At 41.4% G+C, this 18,887-nt stretch overlaps 1 protein-coding gene across 2 annotated transcripts in view; it reads right to left on the minus strand.

Moving 5' to 3' along the window:
- Positions 1–7,896: 7,896 nt before the first annotated feature.
- Positions 7,897–18,887, minus strand: part of snx19b (sorting nexin 19b) — a 32,325-nt gene continuing 21,334 nt past the window's right edge. The window contains exons 10-12 of one of the 2 annotated variants that reach the window (XM_070437733.1): positions 12,140–12,324; positions 11,530–11,617; positions 7,897–9,533 (exon numbers count right to left, since the gene is read on the minus strand). In XM_070437733.1, coding sequence (XP_070293834.1) covers positions 9,470–9,533; positions 11,530–11,617; positions 12,140–12,324 — 337 coding nt within the window. In that variant the 3' untranslated portion in view covers positions 7,897–9,469. Of the gene's footprint in view, positions 10,794–11,529; positions 11,618–12,139; positions 12,325–18,887 lie in introns of both variants that reach the window. The other variant, XM_023981656.2, reaches the window with a different exon arrangement.

Raw genomic sequence — 18,887 nt, forward strand, 5'->3', positions numbered from 1 at the left:
GACTCCTGAGAAGCAGCAACTCCACCCTTGCAGATGGTCTTGTCAGTGGTACGACTATATCCATACAGTGATGTACCCTTTGGAAGTGGAGATCATTTAGCCTGGTCCCAGATCTGTTTCTGCTGTCTTGCCAACTCCTGGCATGATCAATGGCAAGACAGCACAAACAGATCTGGGACCAGTCTAGGTATCATTTTGGGGGTAAATGAGGAATGATGCTTCGGGTGAATGGATAAGGGTTACTTTGTAAGATGATATGGGAAGTAGAGTGGATTTCAATGCAGCAGGTCAGGTTTGATCAGACCATCTGTCACCAGAGGAAAGGCAGATGTAATACATGACTGTGCCTACAGCTTTTGAACTGCCAGAACCAAATATTTCCCGTTTTATTTCATCAATTCATCACTGCTGCCMAAATTATGCATGGCAGCATGCAATTTAATTTAATGTATTTTTTTACTCCATCTGAGGGGGAATATTTCTACCTTCTACAGAGTAAAATGTATTAACTTCTATATGAAAGTGTTTTTCCCCCCTTATCATGCAACTCAGAACCAAGTATCAATTGTACAAAACGCCACTGACTTATAAAGAAAGCAAATCTTTGCTATTCTTCCATAACAACTCTGGACCAAGCACAGAAACATAGGATTTAGCGTCTGCCTGAGGACATGCCAATAGGAGTTCACTTGTGCAATAAACTCTTAACATGACAGCACTGTGCAGTATCTGCTCTTTGTCGTCAATTGGCAGTTCCCAGTTAACGCTCTGCTCAATCTCCCTTTAAATGGCCCTATGTAAATCTTTCCTGAGATCAAGCTGCAGCCTGATAGGGTCAAACAAGGGTCAGGCTTTGATCATTGACCAATCAGGAGCACCATAAAGTCAGTTGCCATCTAAGAAGTCTGATAACCATCAGGTCTCCCTATAAAAGAGCCATTTTAATAGGAACAAATTCTATCCAAATAAATCCTGTTTTCTTTCTTTCGATTGGCTCTGGGGTCACAGTCRTTTGGAGTCACGGTAATGGCACCAGTCATTCATGAGTTAACCCCTTCTTTGCCTTCTACTACCCATGCACTGATAGCTTGGCTTGGGGAGGAGCTGCACAGTGGAGCAGAGGTAACTCAATTTTGTGAAATGGATGTMATTTTTGAATCAGTGTGTGATCATTAMTGACTCCATATATTTATCCTAAAAGGTCCCTTACGAGCAATAAAGAGATGGACCAGCAATGAAATGTATGAGTCTTCTCTAAGACAAATGAACTTGAATTGAGATGCTCATTTGAGGAGTATGATAAACAGAGGAGATCTTATCATTATCTGCCCAAGATTTCTATCATGGCTGATGCATTTCTCTTTAATTGACTAAAGAGCAACAGCTGAGACATCATGAGGAGTTATATTAACGTGGTATCACAAATCAACAATTCACTTACCTTGATTTAAGTGTTAGTACAAAGGCTCAATAGTATAGGCAGATACAATTGGATAATAATAGACATTGAATTTATGTCTGTGCCCAGTGGGAAGCAACTTTATCAAGGAGGAAACTGTTGATTTCATGTGAAAGAAAGCAAAGTCTTACAATCTGAGTACAGCTGCACACTGGCCTAAAAAGGCTATCATGTGTAAAGTGCAACCACAAATACAAAGATGGATGAAATGAGTCAGATACTTAGCTTTCCAGGAGAGCAGTAGGTTTGTGTTTCAGCATAGTATGACTAATGAGCTGTATGATCATCAGCAAATACAAAGTTCTGTGATCTGCTTGGGCTTTTCTCAAACATTCATTGCATTCTATGCACCTGTTAGATTTGGCAGCAATAGTGATGGGTTCCCTACCAGACTACCACTGTTCAGCCAAACCTAATGACTGAAACTAAATGACTATCTAATGATCTGTTATGAAGGAATATTCAAATTGCTAAGGGCATTTTCAATATCGCAGGCATTAGCCCTCTCATTTTGTTGGAGCAATCAAAACAAATATTGTCCATTCGAAAAGACAGGTGCAGTCAATTATGGGAAGAGAAGAGATTTTGGTCACAGCTGTGAGTGAGAGCATTTTCTCAGTCTGTGATCTCCGGCCGCATTGCGACACAGTCAAACTGATATTTACATCTGAATCCTCTGAATGAAACGACTGTATTYCTCCCATCTCTCGGCATCAAATAAAGTACAACATACAGAGTACAGTGATGCTTAGCTGACTGCACATGCAGAAACTAGAAAGTACTCAATTATTTGTAGGCCCAAGGAGAGTAACACTGCTTTCTGAATGGATTATGAGTATTAAAACATTCTGAAAGGAGGTAACTGACTGACTGATAGAAGAGATGAGAAGATACGGTAACAGGTGGATCCCAATGTTTTATGTTTTATGATACTGCCTCCCTGTTGTTGATACATAAGTCATGTGGATTTGCACTAAAACTCAACTATTTGACCAAAGCTCCCCCTGGGGGCAAATGTGCTCACTTACAACCAAGAAAAATGATATGAACATAAAGATGGACAGAAGTAATTTATTTTTGAGTAGAATATTGTGCAGGTGTGCATAACGGATGTTTAATGTTTTTAAATTCTTGTGATATCAGGGGAGAACTAGTGTTTCATTAACTACCAAAATAACCAACAAACCAGCACAGTACAAAGAATCACACCCTTCTGTATTTTCTAGTTGCAATGCAAACTATTTGCCAAGCTTCATCTGAAGATCTACACTGATGTTGGAAAAGATACACTGGATACTATCTGTGTAGCTACTACAACTACAATATAGAGCAGGGAGTTTGTCGATGCTGTACMTTGGCCATATGACAGGAAGATAACAACCACCAGAGGACACTGTTGTACAGCAAAGTGACCTTCCTCACCATCTCCTACTGTCACATACCGTAATSAACACACACCCTGCCAGGGATCATATAAGTCAGAGTGTGTGGCTCAATAAAGACACAGTCATGGTCTCATGGATGACTGAAGTCAGGGATCTTTAAACTAATGGTATAGTGTGTTTCATCGACATTGCAATAACATTTAGTAGGATAGGCGTGGTATGGTGTTCAGCAGATATGACTCTGGTATGCAGTGGTGTCATGCGTTAAACATTTTATGTAAAAAGGAAACCATTTTTGAATATTTCACCAAGAATAAGAGGTAGGATTAAAGGTAATATATATGCTAAACTATGTATACACGTTTATATTATAGCATATATCATGCTCATAGATTCGATGTATAAAGTCACTATTACAATGAACAGGAGAGAGGTTAAAATAATAGCCGCAATGTGAKACACATTATACAGAAAAACATATAGGTTACAAATAAGTCCACCAATGTGGTATTACTAGTAAGCGAAGCGAGCTTAAAAGACTACCTCAAACTTCCTTGTTCTTCTATCCCAGTAAAATTTCTGCCTGGCACGTGTGTCTACATAAGATCGAAAAGAAAACTAAAGAAAACAGGCACGATGTGCCTTTCAACACTGCCAAAAACCCAAAGCGTGTCAAATAATGTTGGAGATTCAAGCTCTGGGGATTTCGTAACTTTCAGTGAGAACATATGTTTTCGATGTAAATGAGGACATGAAGACTGGTGGGGTTCCTGCTGATTTTAAACAAGTCTTTCTTTTATTTACTCGATTAAAACTCGATGCTGTGTGCCAACAACAAATACCTGTGGGCACCATCCATCTGGAGAGCCCCTTCCATGCATGCCTTGCATCAATGCTATGGCCTAGTTGTGCCCAAAACCGGAGCAACTAACTATATGGATGGTCAAAAGTTATTTATTTTTCAACTTACTGCTTGCTCACTTGGGGAAATAGCTGTCAGGGGTGAAATAACATAAAAGTCACCTTTGGAAATGACAGAATTAACATTACAATTTTTTATATATATATATTTAAATGTAAAAATGGAGACATACTATTCTATATCCTCTCTCCCTTGTTGATTTATTCTCTCCTCTCTCAAGGAAGTTATTCCATGCTGGGGCACAGACATGCATTTTCTYCCCCAAATGTTCCAGCTTTCTGCATAGTGAAAATCGTACAATTTTCAATATCYTTGCTTCCCTACTCAATGTCCCGCCCCAGTAAAGGAGCTTCATCGATKTACTTGTTCTACTCTCCGGTGAAGAAGAAGCTTCTGTATAGTGGTGGGGGATGGGGAGGAGTTCACCCCAGCAACCACAGGCCTCGCTCTGGATATGTGAGAGAAGACAGATAGGCCTGAAAGCCTGCTTCCTGGGGCCTACATTTTACTGACATAGAAGTCTCTGACAGCTAAAAGCTGGAACCTTCTCAGTTGCCCCAGCGACCCGGGCCTGACAGCCTATRAATGTGAGGTTATGGTGGATCCATAAGTATTTCCTTTCACCCCAACACTGAGTCTGTGTCCTAATGGGCCATGGTCAAAAGTAGTGCACTAAATAGGGAATAGGGTGTCATTTGTGACGCACACCTGATTCTCTGCAATACAAAATCAATCTCCTTTGTTGCACTCGGTTTCTGATTAAACAAGGCACAATTTTACAAATTCCTTCTAAAGAGAGGGAGGCGTGGAAAAGTGCAGTCACTGTGACGTGTGGCTTGCAGAGGCATGTACTCTATGTACTGTAGATAGTCAAACTGTTCCCTGGCTCACGCCACATCACAGAGACCCCCCACAGTTTGACAAAAGAGGACACTCAGAGCCTTCGTCCCAAATGGCACCCTATTCCCTATACAATGCTCTACTTTTGACTAGGGCCCATAGAGCGAACTATGTAGGGAATAGGGTGCCATTGGGGACACAACAAGCATATCTCTCCAGAAATAGCTGGCCAATTCAATAGGACAGGGCCTCTTAAGGAACAATCCAATTCAAATAACTGCCACCTCGCATAAGATAGAGAGAATACCGAGATTTTAAGCCTACTCATTCATCATACTGTAGCAAACATTTACAGAGTGTAAATGTTAATATGACATCTTTATAACTACATGTAAACCTTAACATAGTTCACATTGTTCTTGATGGACCTGACACACACAACACACACACACACACACACACACACACAACACACACACACACACACACACACACACACAACAACACACACACACACAACACACACGCACACGTTGATTAGTTTGAATGAGGGACAACTTCTTTTTCGGTCCTTTATGTTAGTTGGGCAATCAGAACCCATTGGCTTGCATAATGCAGTTCAACCTTTACGTTGTATAATGCACAGTTATTTGCCTTTCTGCAAAAGTTAAACACGGGTTCTGCTTCAGTGAAGCCATGGTCAAGGTTAGCTAGACTACACTAACCAGCTTGGTCTGTCCATGACTATTGTGTAGGGGCTTGTCCACCCATCTGCATCAGATCTTTGCATGGGAGCTTTAAGTTTTGTGATGTACATACCCATATAGAAATATAATTATGCATCACAAAACCATGTCAATCATATTGTGTGTACCCATTAGTGTTCCGGTCAAATTGCTGTGGTCTAAGGGTCATTGTCCCTTCTGATAATCCTATTTCTATGCATACACTTTCCCTGGTGTGTATAATATGCATAGAGTGTGATATACCACTAGATAGCTTCTGAGTATGTTTAAGGGGGCAAGCCAAGCCTTAATGGTTCAGAACACACCCTCTTACCACAGTTCCAGACCAGAACTACTGTGTATAGCCTCGTCAAACCAAATTATTCCCCTTTTATCATCTCCACTTCACCCAGCTGTTACGTAAGCATTCATCTAAATCAAAGCTGTCACTGAAACGTTCACGAGAGTAGAGGGAGAGAGAAAAACTGTGGAAACACGATACAGATCAGTTGATGTGGATCCCAGGCACTTCATGGAAACATCGACAGAGAAAATCTATCTAAACATTTGCCCTTGGTTGGATGGGAGACTTTCATGATAAACAAACCTAGAACGTAAGTGCCTGTTGGGGAAACATTTAGCTAATCTCCATGCTGGATAACAGGCGCAGAGATGACGATGATGATGGTCTTGGGTGAAGCTGGAGATGTGGGGAGTTGGCGGTAGTCAACTTGATTTGACAATTGTGTTTAGTATGTGTACTTTGAGAAAAGATAATTCATGGATGAAATAATCGTCTGACTTGTCATATTGGGCACTTCAAAGGAGGTACCTAAAAGACCATGTGACAATGACCCTGTTCGTTAACAGTTTTGACTATAGATTTTAAGAGCAAATCCTTTTATCGCCATTGGATTATACTTCATGGTCATTTAGTGCCATTCTGTAAAAAACTGTTTGGGATTATACAAGCAAGCAAAGAACAATCGGTTCCAAGGGTCTGTTCTGATTTTAATTATGGTAGGTCTACAGATTTCATCCATTTTCCTTATTGCCATCGGAAGTGAACCATTTGTCTTCAGGGCACAGTGGGGAACTTGGCAAGGCGCTTCGGCAGATTTCTTTTTTCACACTGATCCATAAGAATAGAATTTTGAGTAGTTGGATTTTTGGTTTCAAATGAATATGCAAACTTAAACTCCTTCTCACAGTGGGCCAGAAAGATGTGTGTGTGTGTGTGTGTGTGTGTGTGTGTGTGTGTGTGTGTGAGACTGCGTTTGTTTGCGTTTGTGTGCATGCACGTGTTTGTTACAGCTATCGTTTTATAAGAGATCACTTGAGAACATGAGTGATGAGGCTGCGAGACTCACACCCTAGGGTGAGTTTCTTTGGATTATTCAGTAAATATATTGGTCTAGTCACAGTGTTCGTGCAACGCTCACCCATGTATGGGTAGTATAGTAGTATAATATTAGATTGGGCTTTAGACTCCAGAGTAGGCCATAAACATCAGAATGTACCACTCCTTTGGAGACAGCAAATCTGTACCAAAATATTTGGCTCTCATTGGTTGGTGGTTGTATGCATCTGGTTTTGTAACTTCAACAAGGGACCAATGCTAAGACCAGGGTCATGTTAAGTAGGCTGAAACTGGGAGGGACGACCTGGACTGAAGAGCGTCTGCTAAATAAATGACCTGTAAGCCACCAAATTTCTATTTCCGTTGCAAAACTTTTTAGAACTGTTTCAGATGCATGTCCTAATGAACACAGACCAGATTTGCATGTTCTAATGAAAATATTCCTTGATAACACTACTATTTTACATTTACGTGTTTTGGCAAAGCAGGCCCTGCACAGAATACCATTGTTCTCCGGTCAACAGGTGCTCCCCTCCTTGACTCACCATATGGCTTTGGTTAAAGATGGCATCATCAGGATCAGGGCATGGACACCTGCAGACAGTGTTTTCTCTCTTTACACCTGTGTTAATTTATGGTATAGCCTCTCGTTTGATCAACACCGAGAGACAAAGGCCAAACAAAGCTCTCAGGTACAGAGGTGATGACTGTGTTTGATGTTGCAGCTCTGGGCGATTGTTTAAAGAAGATGGATTACCTATGTTCCATTCATGAACACATTCTGGCCCTTCTTAAATGGGAACATGCTGGCTATATGGCTCTGAGTTATAAACGATTTAGCCAATGAAACGCTCAAATCAAAAGAAATTACTGGGCCTTAGCCTCAATGACCTCACTGTTACGGTCTGGAGAAAATGTGTTTGCATTCATGTTAAATGTTGATGACACTTGAGCTAACGCTGAGAAATAGAATGCATTGTTATGTAGTTCTAGTGTATTGTACAGTTGTCATAAACAGGCGTGAGCACCTTATAAAGTCTTATCATCTCACAACGATTCAAACTATTAACAACCATTTTGTGTCATTGAGGCAATCTCCTACAAAGAGAAACATAACGAATAATTACGCTTATAAGATATAAAAGCACGTACATCAATTTATTTATTTTTTGCCTAGTTTGATAATAATTGAACAACAAATGGTATACACTTATCAACTTTTGGTAATTTTATTGGTTTTGGAAATTATCAACACCAGCAAATGTAAAACCTTGTGATGGAGTCCAGTTATAACACACTGACAGAGTTACAAAGAGTCACATTCAAAGCATTAATATGTACAATTCTACACTCAAAAAGCCTTCACTGGTGTAAACTGAATTGGGATTGTAATGTCAAATCAGACATGTAATTAAGTGATAAATTGTATTTTCTTAATCCCAAATCCCTCCCCTCTGACCTTCTCCTCCAATGTGATTTGAGAAGGAGGCAAGGAGATAAGACAAGAGGAATTGAGGAAAGACAATTGAGAAAGAGCTGAGGTGTTGACAAAAGGGAAGTTAGGGAGAAATGGCGAAACTTCAATGGAATAGCAGCTAGCAGCCATTGCGTGCAGAACCCTTCTGACGAGAAACCAAATAAATGCCAAACAATACCACTTCTGTAAGTTAATTAATCACTGATAACTTATTTTTATCATGGGGTAAACAAATTATTGTGTCTATAATGGCACCATACAGAGTACATAAGATAATTTGACAAACTTCTTTTTTTGTTCAGTACTCAAACAACTTGCAACAAAAGCCACGTAACAAACTTTCACAGATTTGCAATGTGTTCCATGTGAAAACGGCACTCACAATTTTGTCAAATGAGTTATGTGTTGAACATGAACATTTCATGTGACGTGATACATTTGAGGACAGGACAACTGTCTTGCAAAACGCAAGCTACCCCTAATTTTCATCACAAAGGATTCAACAGGGATAGAGGTAACAGCTAGGAACGTGTTCAGGAGGGAATAAACATTACACAACATTCAGCACAACATCAGAACACACCTTGTCACTGGGGTTTGCTACTACTTTGTGACACGATGTACAAAAGGCATGTCCACAGACTACATAGTAAAGACAGACGAGACCTCTTCCAGCCATGTTTAAGGCAATTTAAAAGCATTTCCTACAGGTATTAATTCTCTTCGGTACCACTGGTATCCCTGTCATTCTTTTTGAGCAATACACATTTTCACAGAAAGCATCATTACAATCGAACAAACAAGTTAGACACAATCAAATAAATCAATCACGTTAACAAGAATACAGAAATAAAGAATGACTGCAATATTATGTTCTTTTAAGACAAAGATGAGAGTGCAACGGATTGTGTAGGACACATTGGACCTCTGACATCAGACGTACGCTACTATGCTGACTGCATGAGCTTTACCTGGCGTCAGACCTACTGTACACATATAAAGGCAATAATAAGCATCAGTAAGAGTGAGGAATGTCAAACACGGTGAACATCTTGTGTCACGGAATGCCAATGTTGAGAAGTCTTTGTGCCAGTTTCACAGACATAAGTCACACATAGTTAGGCGATTGCACACCAGCATGACCCAAAAATATTTGGGTCATCTCAGATTGTTCTGCCAATTCTCACATAAAAACTTAATTGGGAGGAAGGATGTTTCACATGCTTTTTTGAGAAAATCCTGATGAAAATTGCCATTTTAGGCCCTTTTACGACCTACCTTTACATGCCTCCTGTAAGACCCTATGATCTGTGAACAGTACGTGGTACAGACATCTTGGTGTCATTATCCTCCTTATAGTGTGCTCTGAAATATGGAGTATGTCTAGATTTAAAATAAATAAATAATAATAACATTAATTGATTGAACATTAACAACATTATTATAAATATCTCAAAAGTACCATTTTTTATTTAGCTTAGACATATTGTTTGGAACAACATGCTCTTAAAACACATCACATTTCCAGAGAGGGCTCTCTGCTACTTTCAAAGAAATTATAAATGATATACATCGAAATGTACATTATAGGTCATTAACCAAATCACACCCTCAGAAAATGTTTTCCCCATTCACTGTGTTGGTGATGCTCTTAAAATGTATCATAACTTTAAAAAGTAGCAGAGACCACTGAAAATTGGATGTACTTGTATAGTATATTACTTAAAACCACCATTTCAGGCCCGTGGGAAAAGTGGCCATCAAGAGCTTCAAAGTGCAGTGGCCTTCTTCATACAAGTTCAAAACGTGCGAGTGACCACTTTAACAGAAACGTATCAGTGGACCATATCAGTACGAGCCAGGCCTCAGGAGGGTCCCAGGAGTGAGGGAGTACAGTATTAATGCAACACAGCACATGTGCTGCTTGGTGTAGAGCCAAGGGGATCAAAAGAAATAGGGGCATATAACAGAGAACACAAAGGCAAGTCATCCCGAAAGGGCAAAACACGACACAGTAAGCCTAAAGTGGGGAAAAATCTAACTGGACTTCTCCAAACCACTAGCGATTCTAGTAAACTTCTAGCTCCAACAGGATACAGAAAGACCACGAGGGATAACGATGGTGTGAAGTCCATCTGAAATGAGTTTGGTACAAAGCTGGAGGTTTTAGGAAGCAGGAAAAGGGTGGATTTGGGAAGTTTGGTGTGTTGGGCTTTTGGAGATCAGAGAGGTATTCTGATCAAACAGAAAACAGGTGTTGGGTAATCAAAGCTGCTCCGGATGTGTGGCCGATGTTTGAGACCCACAGACGTCATGGCCTAAATCGGAGACAGACCCGGATGACCTCGGGTCCAAAGTTTCAGCGGTGAAGGTGGCGACACATGAATAATGGAATTTATCCAGATGCGCTAGGCTGGACTTTCATCGGGGGCTATTCACTGACACAGTTGATTAAACGTGTGTGTGTGCGTGCGTGTACCCGAGTATCTCTCCCACGGCTTTTATGGTGGTAGTTTCTCTGCGTTTTTGGACAGACTTTGCAGCAGGGTTTTCTGAAAGTCCTCCTCAGATGTTTCAGGGACGAGGAACTCGAGGAGAAGGTCCCAGATACAGTAGACCAGGTGTCTGTACAGTGTAAGAGTCACAGGTTAAAAGGTCAGGGGTCTTCCAGAAATCTGCTGTCCAACATTTCCTCTCTTCAAAAGTATACATAATTTCATTCTGCCAGGTGGACATTTTAAGTTTGTTTAAAATTTTGAAAACTTGGGTCTACAATGGGTCAAATCACAACCTGATATTTCTGCAATTGTGTTGCAATTTCCCCCATTTACATCAAAGCATGATTTAGACAAAAGCATATAGGCCAAGAGGACCAAAACCTCCTACAAGGTTCAACGAGCCAAATTACATCAGCAATGAAATCCTTACAATTGACTTTGATTCTAACAGCATGTTTCAAACACTACAGGGACTTAGTTGAGTCGTAAATATATTATACTGTACCTTACGCACACACACCTTATTTGAACATTTCAATAAGAAGATTAATTGTGAGACATGCTGCTATAATCAAAACTAACTAGAACAAAGGGCTGGCAATGTATAAATATTCAGCTTTATCCACTGGAAACGTGTCTGGAAAGAGGTATATAATATCAAACACGCTATAAAACTTGGCTGATGCCCACTGATTCACAACCAGCTCATCACTTGGCTTTAGAACCCTTTATCAATACCTCATGTCATGTTCCTTCATAATCTATTGCAAGACCATGATGTCAGGCTCTTTAAATCATGGCCAGACAGACAGGCAAGTGGTGTAGTGTACGTTACTTTGTTGTGTGTGTGTGTGTGTGGTCACCTGTTTATGTAAGGGTCCTGCAGAGATTCCAGTGCAGTCTGCCAGCTTAGTTGGTATTTGTCTGAGCCCAGCATATCTGAGAGAAGATCTGTAAACACAGAAGAGTACAAATATAGGACCGTGAGGCCGCACAGGACTCCACAGGGAAAAACTAAAAACCATAGCTAGTTGGATATAGTGAGACCCTGAAATGGCTTCTTAGAAAGATCAATAGTTAGTTGAAATGATTTAATTTACATTAAATGCCATTGTATTGCACATAAGCAATATCTACGACTGTAATACTGATGAATTGTATGTTTGCAGAGCTCGATAGGAATGAGTGTGTATGGGAGTTTTTCCTGATCATGTGCTGTACTGGACTCCAGACCAAAGTTATAACCTAGTTCCTTTTTCATGGTCAGGTCACAAGGTCAGGATAAACTCCTGGGTCATGTTTATTAGTAAAAATAAAAAATGAAAAAATGTCTACAAATAATAATTGGAACGGAAAAAGAAAAATGAGCGTTTGCTATTGAACAAGTCCATAATCCCCCGGTTTCAGTACATTTCCTTCCATTTGGTGCCTAATGAACATCAGCCTGCCTCTTCATTATTAGTGATCCCTTACCTGGCAGTAGTCTCATGAGGCAGTGCAGAGACTGCTGCTTGGTGTCCTCCTTCTGTTGGTGGCTGCGCTCTGGGCGGGGCTGAGCTGGTAGGCTGCCCCCCGGCCACACAGCCTCCTGGAGCACCCGCAGGTAGATCACCCAGTACTGGGTACAGGTCAGGTTAGCCACGCTAACGTCAAGCCACCTGCAAGTGACAGACAACACACACATCAGGGATGTGATCAGGACAACATATTGTAGATAGAAAATCAGTAAAGATACAGTGTATTCGGAAAGTATTCAGACCCGTTGACTTTTTCCACATCCTGTTATTTTACAGCCTTATTCTAAAATTGATTAAAACAAAATATTCTCCATCAATCTACATACAGTACCCCATAATAACAAAGCAAAAACTTTTTTTTAAACATTTTCGCAAATGTATAATTTTTTAAAACTGAAATATCACATTTACATAAGTATTCAGACCAATATATCAAGCTCTGTCAGATTGGATGGGGAGCGTCGCTGCACAGCTATTTCCGGGTTTAAGTCTGTGCTCAGGAACCCAGTCGGAGGTCCTGAGTGCTCTGGAGCAGGTTTTCATCAAGGACTGATCAGTTCATCTTTCCCTCGACCCTGACTAGTCTCCCAGTCCCTGCCGCTGTAAAACATCCCCACAGCATGATGCTGCCACCACACTTCACCGTAGGGATTCTCCCATCTCCACAGAGGAACTCTAGAGCACTGTCAGTGACCATCGGGTTCTTCTTCACCAAGGCCCTTCTCCCCCAATTGCTCAGTTTGGCCGGGCGGCCAGCTCTAGGAAGAGTCTTGGTGGTTCCAAACTTCTTCCATTTAAGAATGATGGAGGCCAATGTGTCCTTGGGGACCTTCTATGCTGCAGACATTTTTTGGTACCCTTCTCCAGATCTGTGCCCCAACACAATCCTGTCTCGGAGCTCTACAGACAATTCCTTCGATCTCATGGCTTGGTTTTTGCGCTGACATGCAATGTCAACTGTGGGACCTTATATAGACAGGTGTGTGCCTTTCAATTTCAAATCAATTGAATTTACCACAGGTGGACTCCAATGAAGTTGTAGAAACATCTCAAGGATGATCAATGGAAACAGGATGCACCTGAGCTACATTGAGTCCCATAGCAAAGGGTCAGAATACTTACGTAAATAAGTATTTTTATGTACAAAAATATCTAAAAACCTGTTTTCTCTTTGTCATTATGGGGTATTGTGTGTAGATTGATCAGGGGGGAAAACAAGGCTGTAACGTAACAAAATGTGGAAAAAATCAAAGGGGCCTGAATATTTTCTGAAAGCACTGTAGAGCTGTAAAGATAGGAGGTCAGTGTGGGAGTAGGGTAAATGTTCATGAATAGAGGATGATGGCAGAGAAGCAGAAATTCCTGATGAATCAGGGAATATCACATCAGTAAAATTATCAGGACAACATAGAAAGTTTCACTGAGTATGAATAGAGGATGACGGCAAAAAAGTAGGAATTCCTGATTTAGCAGCAAAAAGCAGCACATCCCTGCACGCTATACAACGGATATGTGAAAGGCTATTCCAATGGAATAATTCCAAGAGTGCAAACCCTCCATGTCTGGCATTCCAGGTAGGCTCAACCAAATGCTCAGCGTATTTGGAAGATTTAAAATACTAGGCTATTTGGACACGAGACGGTATTGCCTTCTTGCTTGGTTCGTGCAGCATGTGTCAAACCAGCAAGCGGACGTGAGGTAGCCTTGACATTCATCCAGACTGCGAATCTACAGCATTGACAAGCTAAGATGTACCTGTGGAACTAATTTACGTGGTGAAATACCACCTGGAAGCACGGATCACGGCACAGTGCAATCCCGATGTCATCACAGTTCCTTTAGTTGAAACATCAATTTACTTCTGACAAGGTAAACCGTCCACTTCTGACAAGGTAAACCGTCCACTTCTGACAAGGTAAACCGTCCACTTCTGAATGAAGACGTTGTGTATGGCGATACTATCACATAGAGAGGATATTTAACTCCAACGAGATTAAAACCCAGACTGACTTACATAATGTAGGCACAGAACGCAACAACCCGCCACCCACATAACGTGCAGAGGTTTTTTGAGCACAAGGTAATGGCCGTACAACATTCCAATAACTTTATAGAAATACTGTAAATACTGTAAAATGCCACTAAAATATGTTCAACAGAATATGTCCTTCAAGGCCAAATGTCATGCTTCGTTCATGGCACATTTCATGTTCCTTTAATTTAGTTATTTCATGCCAGGATCTTTCGTCCTGTGTTGCCACACACTGTTGAGGGACATGGACGGCTCTGGGAAAACGTGGATCTTGTATTTGTTTTCTTTTCACTATCTTACACCTTCTCATTCTTAATATGTTTCATAACAGCGAGGCTGGCCTCTCAAACCAATGCATGATGACATCCTGACATCTGTGTGGAACCATGATGTGGAACTGTGAGATAATGTTACTGTAAAGCCTATGAAGGATTGCCTGCTAAGAACCTCTGGCAAGATTGATGTGAGCAATTATTATCGTTGCACATATGTTGTATGCCTTGGAGGGAGAGAGAAGATAAGTTAATAGGAAAAATACATTCCAATGAGAGAACTTCTGAGTTCAACTAACAAATAACAATGACTAGGAGTTCTGAGGAAAATACAACTTACGTAACACAAGTAATATGGATTACGTACAAAAATGTGTTGCACATTGAGCTCAATACTTCCTTGACTGAAGAAACTGTCATGTCTCACAGAGCAGCTATGAATTCTGGGAAGTGGACCTTGGTATTGGTTTGCCACGGATCTCCTACTCTTCACGCTTCTGAAGTTTACTCTGCCGTTTTATTTTAGCCCCCTTGGAAGGTGGACAATGATGTGTGTCTGTTCAACGCCACATACAGTACCGACCGGAGGCAAGTGCATTAGCCTAAATCATGGTCGCTTACGACGACAAAACAGCGGAGACGAGTCGAAAACACAAAGACGTGGGCACGAGCTGCCAAGGCCAAACATACTTTCTTTCAGCCAAACATTATCTTTTCCCCTCATTTGGGAAAATCTTTGGACATTGCGGCAGATCCTGCTGAAAGCATTGGGAACCTCCCAAGTCTCCCCCGTCTATAATGTCATGGGAGGGCTGGTCTGGTCTGGTCTGGTCTGACATGCACGCGGTCGTGGTTTATGTCTTGGGGAAGGAGCAGTCACTCCAGCTCCTCCTACCAAGTCACTGGGGAGGTTTATAGCAGCCCGACTGCACTATTTCATCAGGAAACACGGAGGCCCTGGAAACACTCCCAGCAGTGATGTCTTTCACAGTCGGCATCAGAGTAAGTCATGTTCACGTTGAAATAACCTCGCCCTGACTCGGTGCACCTGGTGAAGGTCTCCTGCCATGAGTAATGATGCAGGGAAACCAACCTAATAAGTAAGCCTACACAGTGGGCGATGTTGTCTCTGGAAAAGATCATGCATCTTGCTATATCGATGAACGGCACCCAATTCCCACCACCACATACTTTCTAAATATGTAATACAATACTTATTACAGTATCATTGATGAAAATGAAGCAACACAACGCGCAATAGCTAACCAGCCACTCAACATCAGCGTCGGTGGATGGAATGCAGGCCTCTCTGGGATAACAAGAAGACAAAAGCTGCACTGGTCCAGACAAACCATTTAAGGGCTGACGTTGGACCACAGCTAATGTAAGGAGATGGAACTAAAAAGCGAGTTGATCGGAATCAACAGTAGTACATTTTATTCCTACTACTGACCCGTCGGGCAGTTTATGAAGTGCAGTCCATTTTGACTGGCAGATGCTTTGACAGGGACACGCAGCATTAGCAGAGAATACATTTCTCCACCTCAGGAAGAATGGAAAAAAAGGGTTACTAAGCTCTCCCGTAGCCAGCCATGTTTAAACAATCCCATTTCAAATTCTAATAGGTGCCTTGATTTCTTCTGACACTGCAAAAACATCAACGTGATAACTATATTTATTTTGGAGAAGTGCCTAATTGACATGTGAAATTCGCTCGGAAAAAGTGACACAGCCCACGACGTGGTGTTGTTCGGGTGGGCAATGAAAAGTGGAGTGAGAAAGACAGTTAATTCATTGTCTGACAGACAGAGACCGACCCTGATGCACATGCTGGGGGGAACCCTTAAATATCAGCAGATTTGGAGCATATTGGCTCTGCTAGTTGATTGTCATTTCTTCTCACTGGAACCCTTGGTGGAACTCCCTAGCTGCTTCGAAGTGACATGATAGTTGAAATTGAAATAGTGGACCCCTCTCTCACCTTCATTTAATACCTTGATACACACAGGGTTAATGAAAAATGAATGGAAAAGCATCTTGTTTTTTTTACGTAGACCAGGGGTGTCAAACTCATTCCATGGAGGGCCTAGTGTCTGTGTGTTTTTGGTTTTTCCTTTCAATTAAGACATGGACAACCAGGTGAGAGGATTTCTATACTAATTGGTGACCTTAATTCATCAATCGAGTACAAGGGAGGAGCGAAAACCTGCAGACGCTGAGCCCTCCGTGGAATGAGTTTGACACGTTACGTAGACGATTATCAAAGTGAGGACTTTAGGATTGAGAAGTCCATCAATGAAGAAGGCACTATAGCACTTCAGAATGAAGAACCTGTGCTTTATTGTTAGGGTTATCCTGCCATGGCAGTGGGCTGCGAGCCTGTCAAACCAGTTTAAAACGTGAGGCCTGTCTGGGTTCAGACTTTAACACTCATTCCATGTGATCTGTGTAAAACCATCCGGTGCCAATCACATAAACTGTAGTTATTATTCTAAAGTCTTGGGTGAAAATAACACAAGGACTTGGGACTCGGCAGCCAATAGTAAAAACACTTTTTCAAACAATAAATGTGGAGGAAGACATGAAAGTGTTTTTATGGAGCTCAAACAAATGTGGAAATAAAACGACTACTTTCTCTAACGTCGGACTCCAGCACAGCTGAACTAGCAGACATTGTGTACTAATTTAGAAATAGCCGCTGGATTAAAAACCCCATCCAAATCCTGCATCACACTTCAGTTTAAATTACGACAACGCTTAAAATCGTCTCGATGACCTAAGAAATATCTGATACATTTCCACTTCACTCAAGACTCAAAATTGCATTGAGTTAATTACCAGAATCAAAACATCGAACAAAAGTCAGAATGATGGATTTTAAGCATGGCCTGAGTGCAGGTGTTAGTGAATGCAGGTGTACTGTGTGTGCACAGGGTAATTTAACAAAAAAAGGCCATCGTCCATCCATCCATCCAACTGCTAGTTGAATTCCCACAATGCTGTTGCCAAACAGAGCAAGATGCCAAGGCAGCCAAAGAGCTGAATTCCATCAATCTATTTAGCTAGCAAAATAATCAAACTGGGAATGGAGGTCTGCAGCCAGCCTTTAAACAACTCATTACATGTTAACAGACTGTTACACAAACCCAGAGGCACACTGGACTGAGACAAAGTGTTCCTCCTCAGTGCAACGTGCCTGCCTTAGCTCACAGTTATCATTTGCATCAACAATAGTAAAGCCTATGTCATACACAACAAGAGCATTTTTCTCCTCAAACACCTAAACCAAGGTCCAGGGAAAGATTCCAAGGGTCTTAAAGGGATACTTCAAGATTTTGGCAACAAGGCCCTTTATCTACTTCCCCAGAGTCAGAAGAACTCGTAGATACCATTTTCATGTCTCTGCGTGCAGTTTGAAGGAAGTTGTTAACTAGCTTTAGCACAATGACTGGAAGTCCATGGGTATCTGCTAGCATGTTAGTAGATACCCTTAGACTTCCAGTCATTGTGCTAACGTTAGTTAGCATTGGCTCACAAAACTACCGCTAACTTCCTTTGTACTGGAGACAGACATAAAAATAGTATCCGCGAGTTCATCTGACTCTGGGGAAGTGCCAAAATCCCGAAGTATCCCTTTAATGGAGGACTCGTTTGTTTGTAAAAACCTAAACCACACAACCACACGGACGTAATAAAGAGTGAAAGACAAACAAATAAACAAGTATTACAGTACGGCCGGTTATACGAGAGCTACATCCCCAAAGTGGCTCCAGATGGGCTGTGCTGCAAAAACTCTCAGATGACAGCTAGCCTTATAATGAACGAACATGGCCTTTAGCTACAGACCAACAACACTGACTGGAGAGGGGGACAGCTAGGGATTATTTCTGACCAAAGAGACCACCATATCGTACAACAACAAAATGAATGCTACTCCTCAGTCCAAAGACAATAGAAAATGGTATGGCTAGGCCACCGCTAACTGCCAATCACCTGAAACACAATGCCATTCTCCATGTATCAGAGCGCTAATGACACATCCACAAAACGTCTATTTGGAACTTTAACCATAAGCAAAAASAAACAACTTAGGAGCTTGAGATAGGATAAAAGTGAACAGAAATGTCTTCCGACAGACGGATGTCATCTCATCTGCGTGACGCCTTTCTTCCTCAACACCGGTAAAACCACCTCTACTTCAGTCAGAGGCGCTGCGGCTGCATCTGAACCCTGATAACATCTCTGGACATCGATGTGAAGCCAAGACATTGTGTACTCTGGGTCTCAATTAGTCTCAGCCCTCAAGGCCAAGTGCTACATCAGAAGTTTGTGTAAAGTACAAGAGGAGAGATCTCAGGCTTAAATCAAAGCCAAGCCAGAGTTTACATCTCCGAAGAGGA

The sequence above is a fragment of the Salvelinus sp. IW2-2015 genome, linkage group LG4p, assembly GCF_002910315.2.
Source record: "Salvelinus sp. IW2-2015 linkage group LG4p, ASM291031v2, whole genome shotgun sequence".
Taxonomy (NCBI): domain Eukaryota; kingdom Metazoa; phylum Chordata; class Actinopteri; order Salmoniformes; family Salmonidae; genus Salvelinus; species Salvelinus sp. IW2-2015.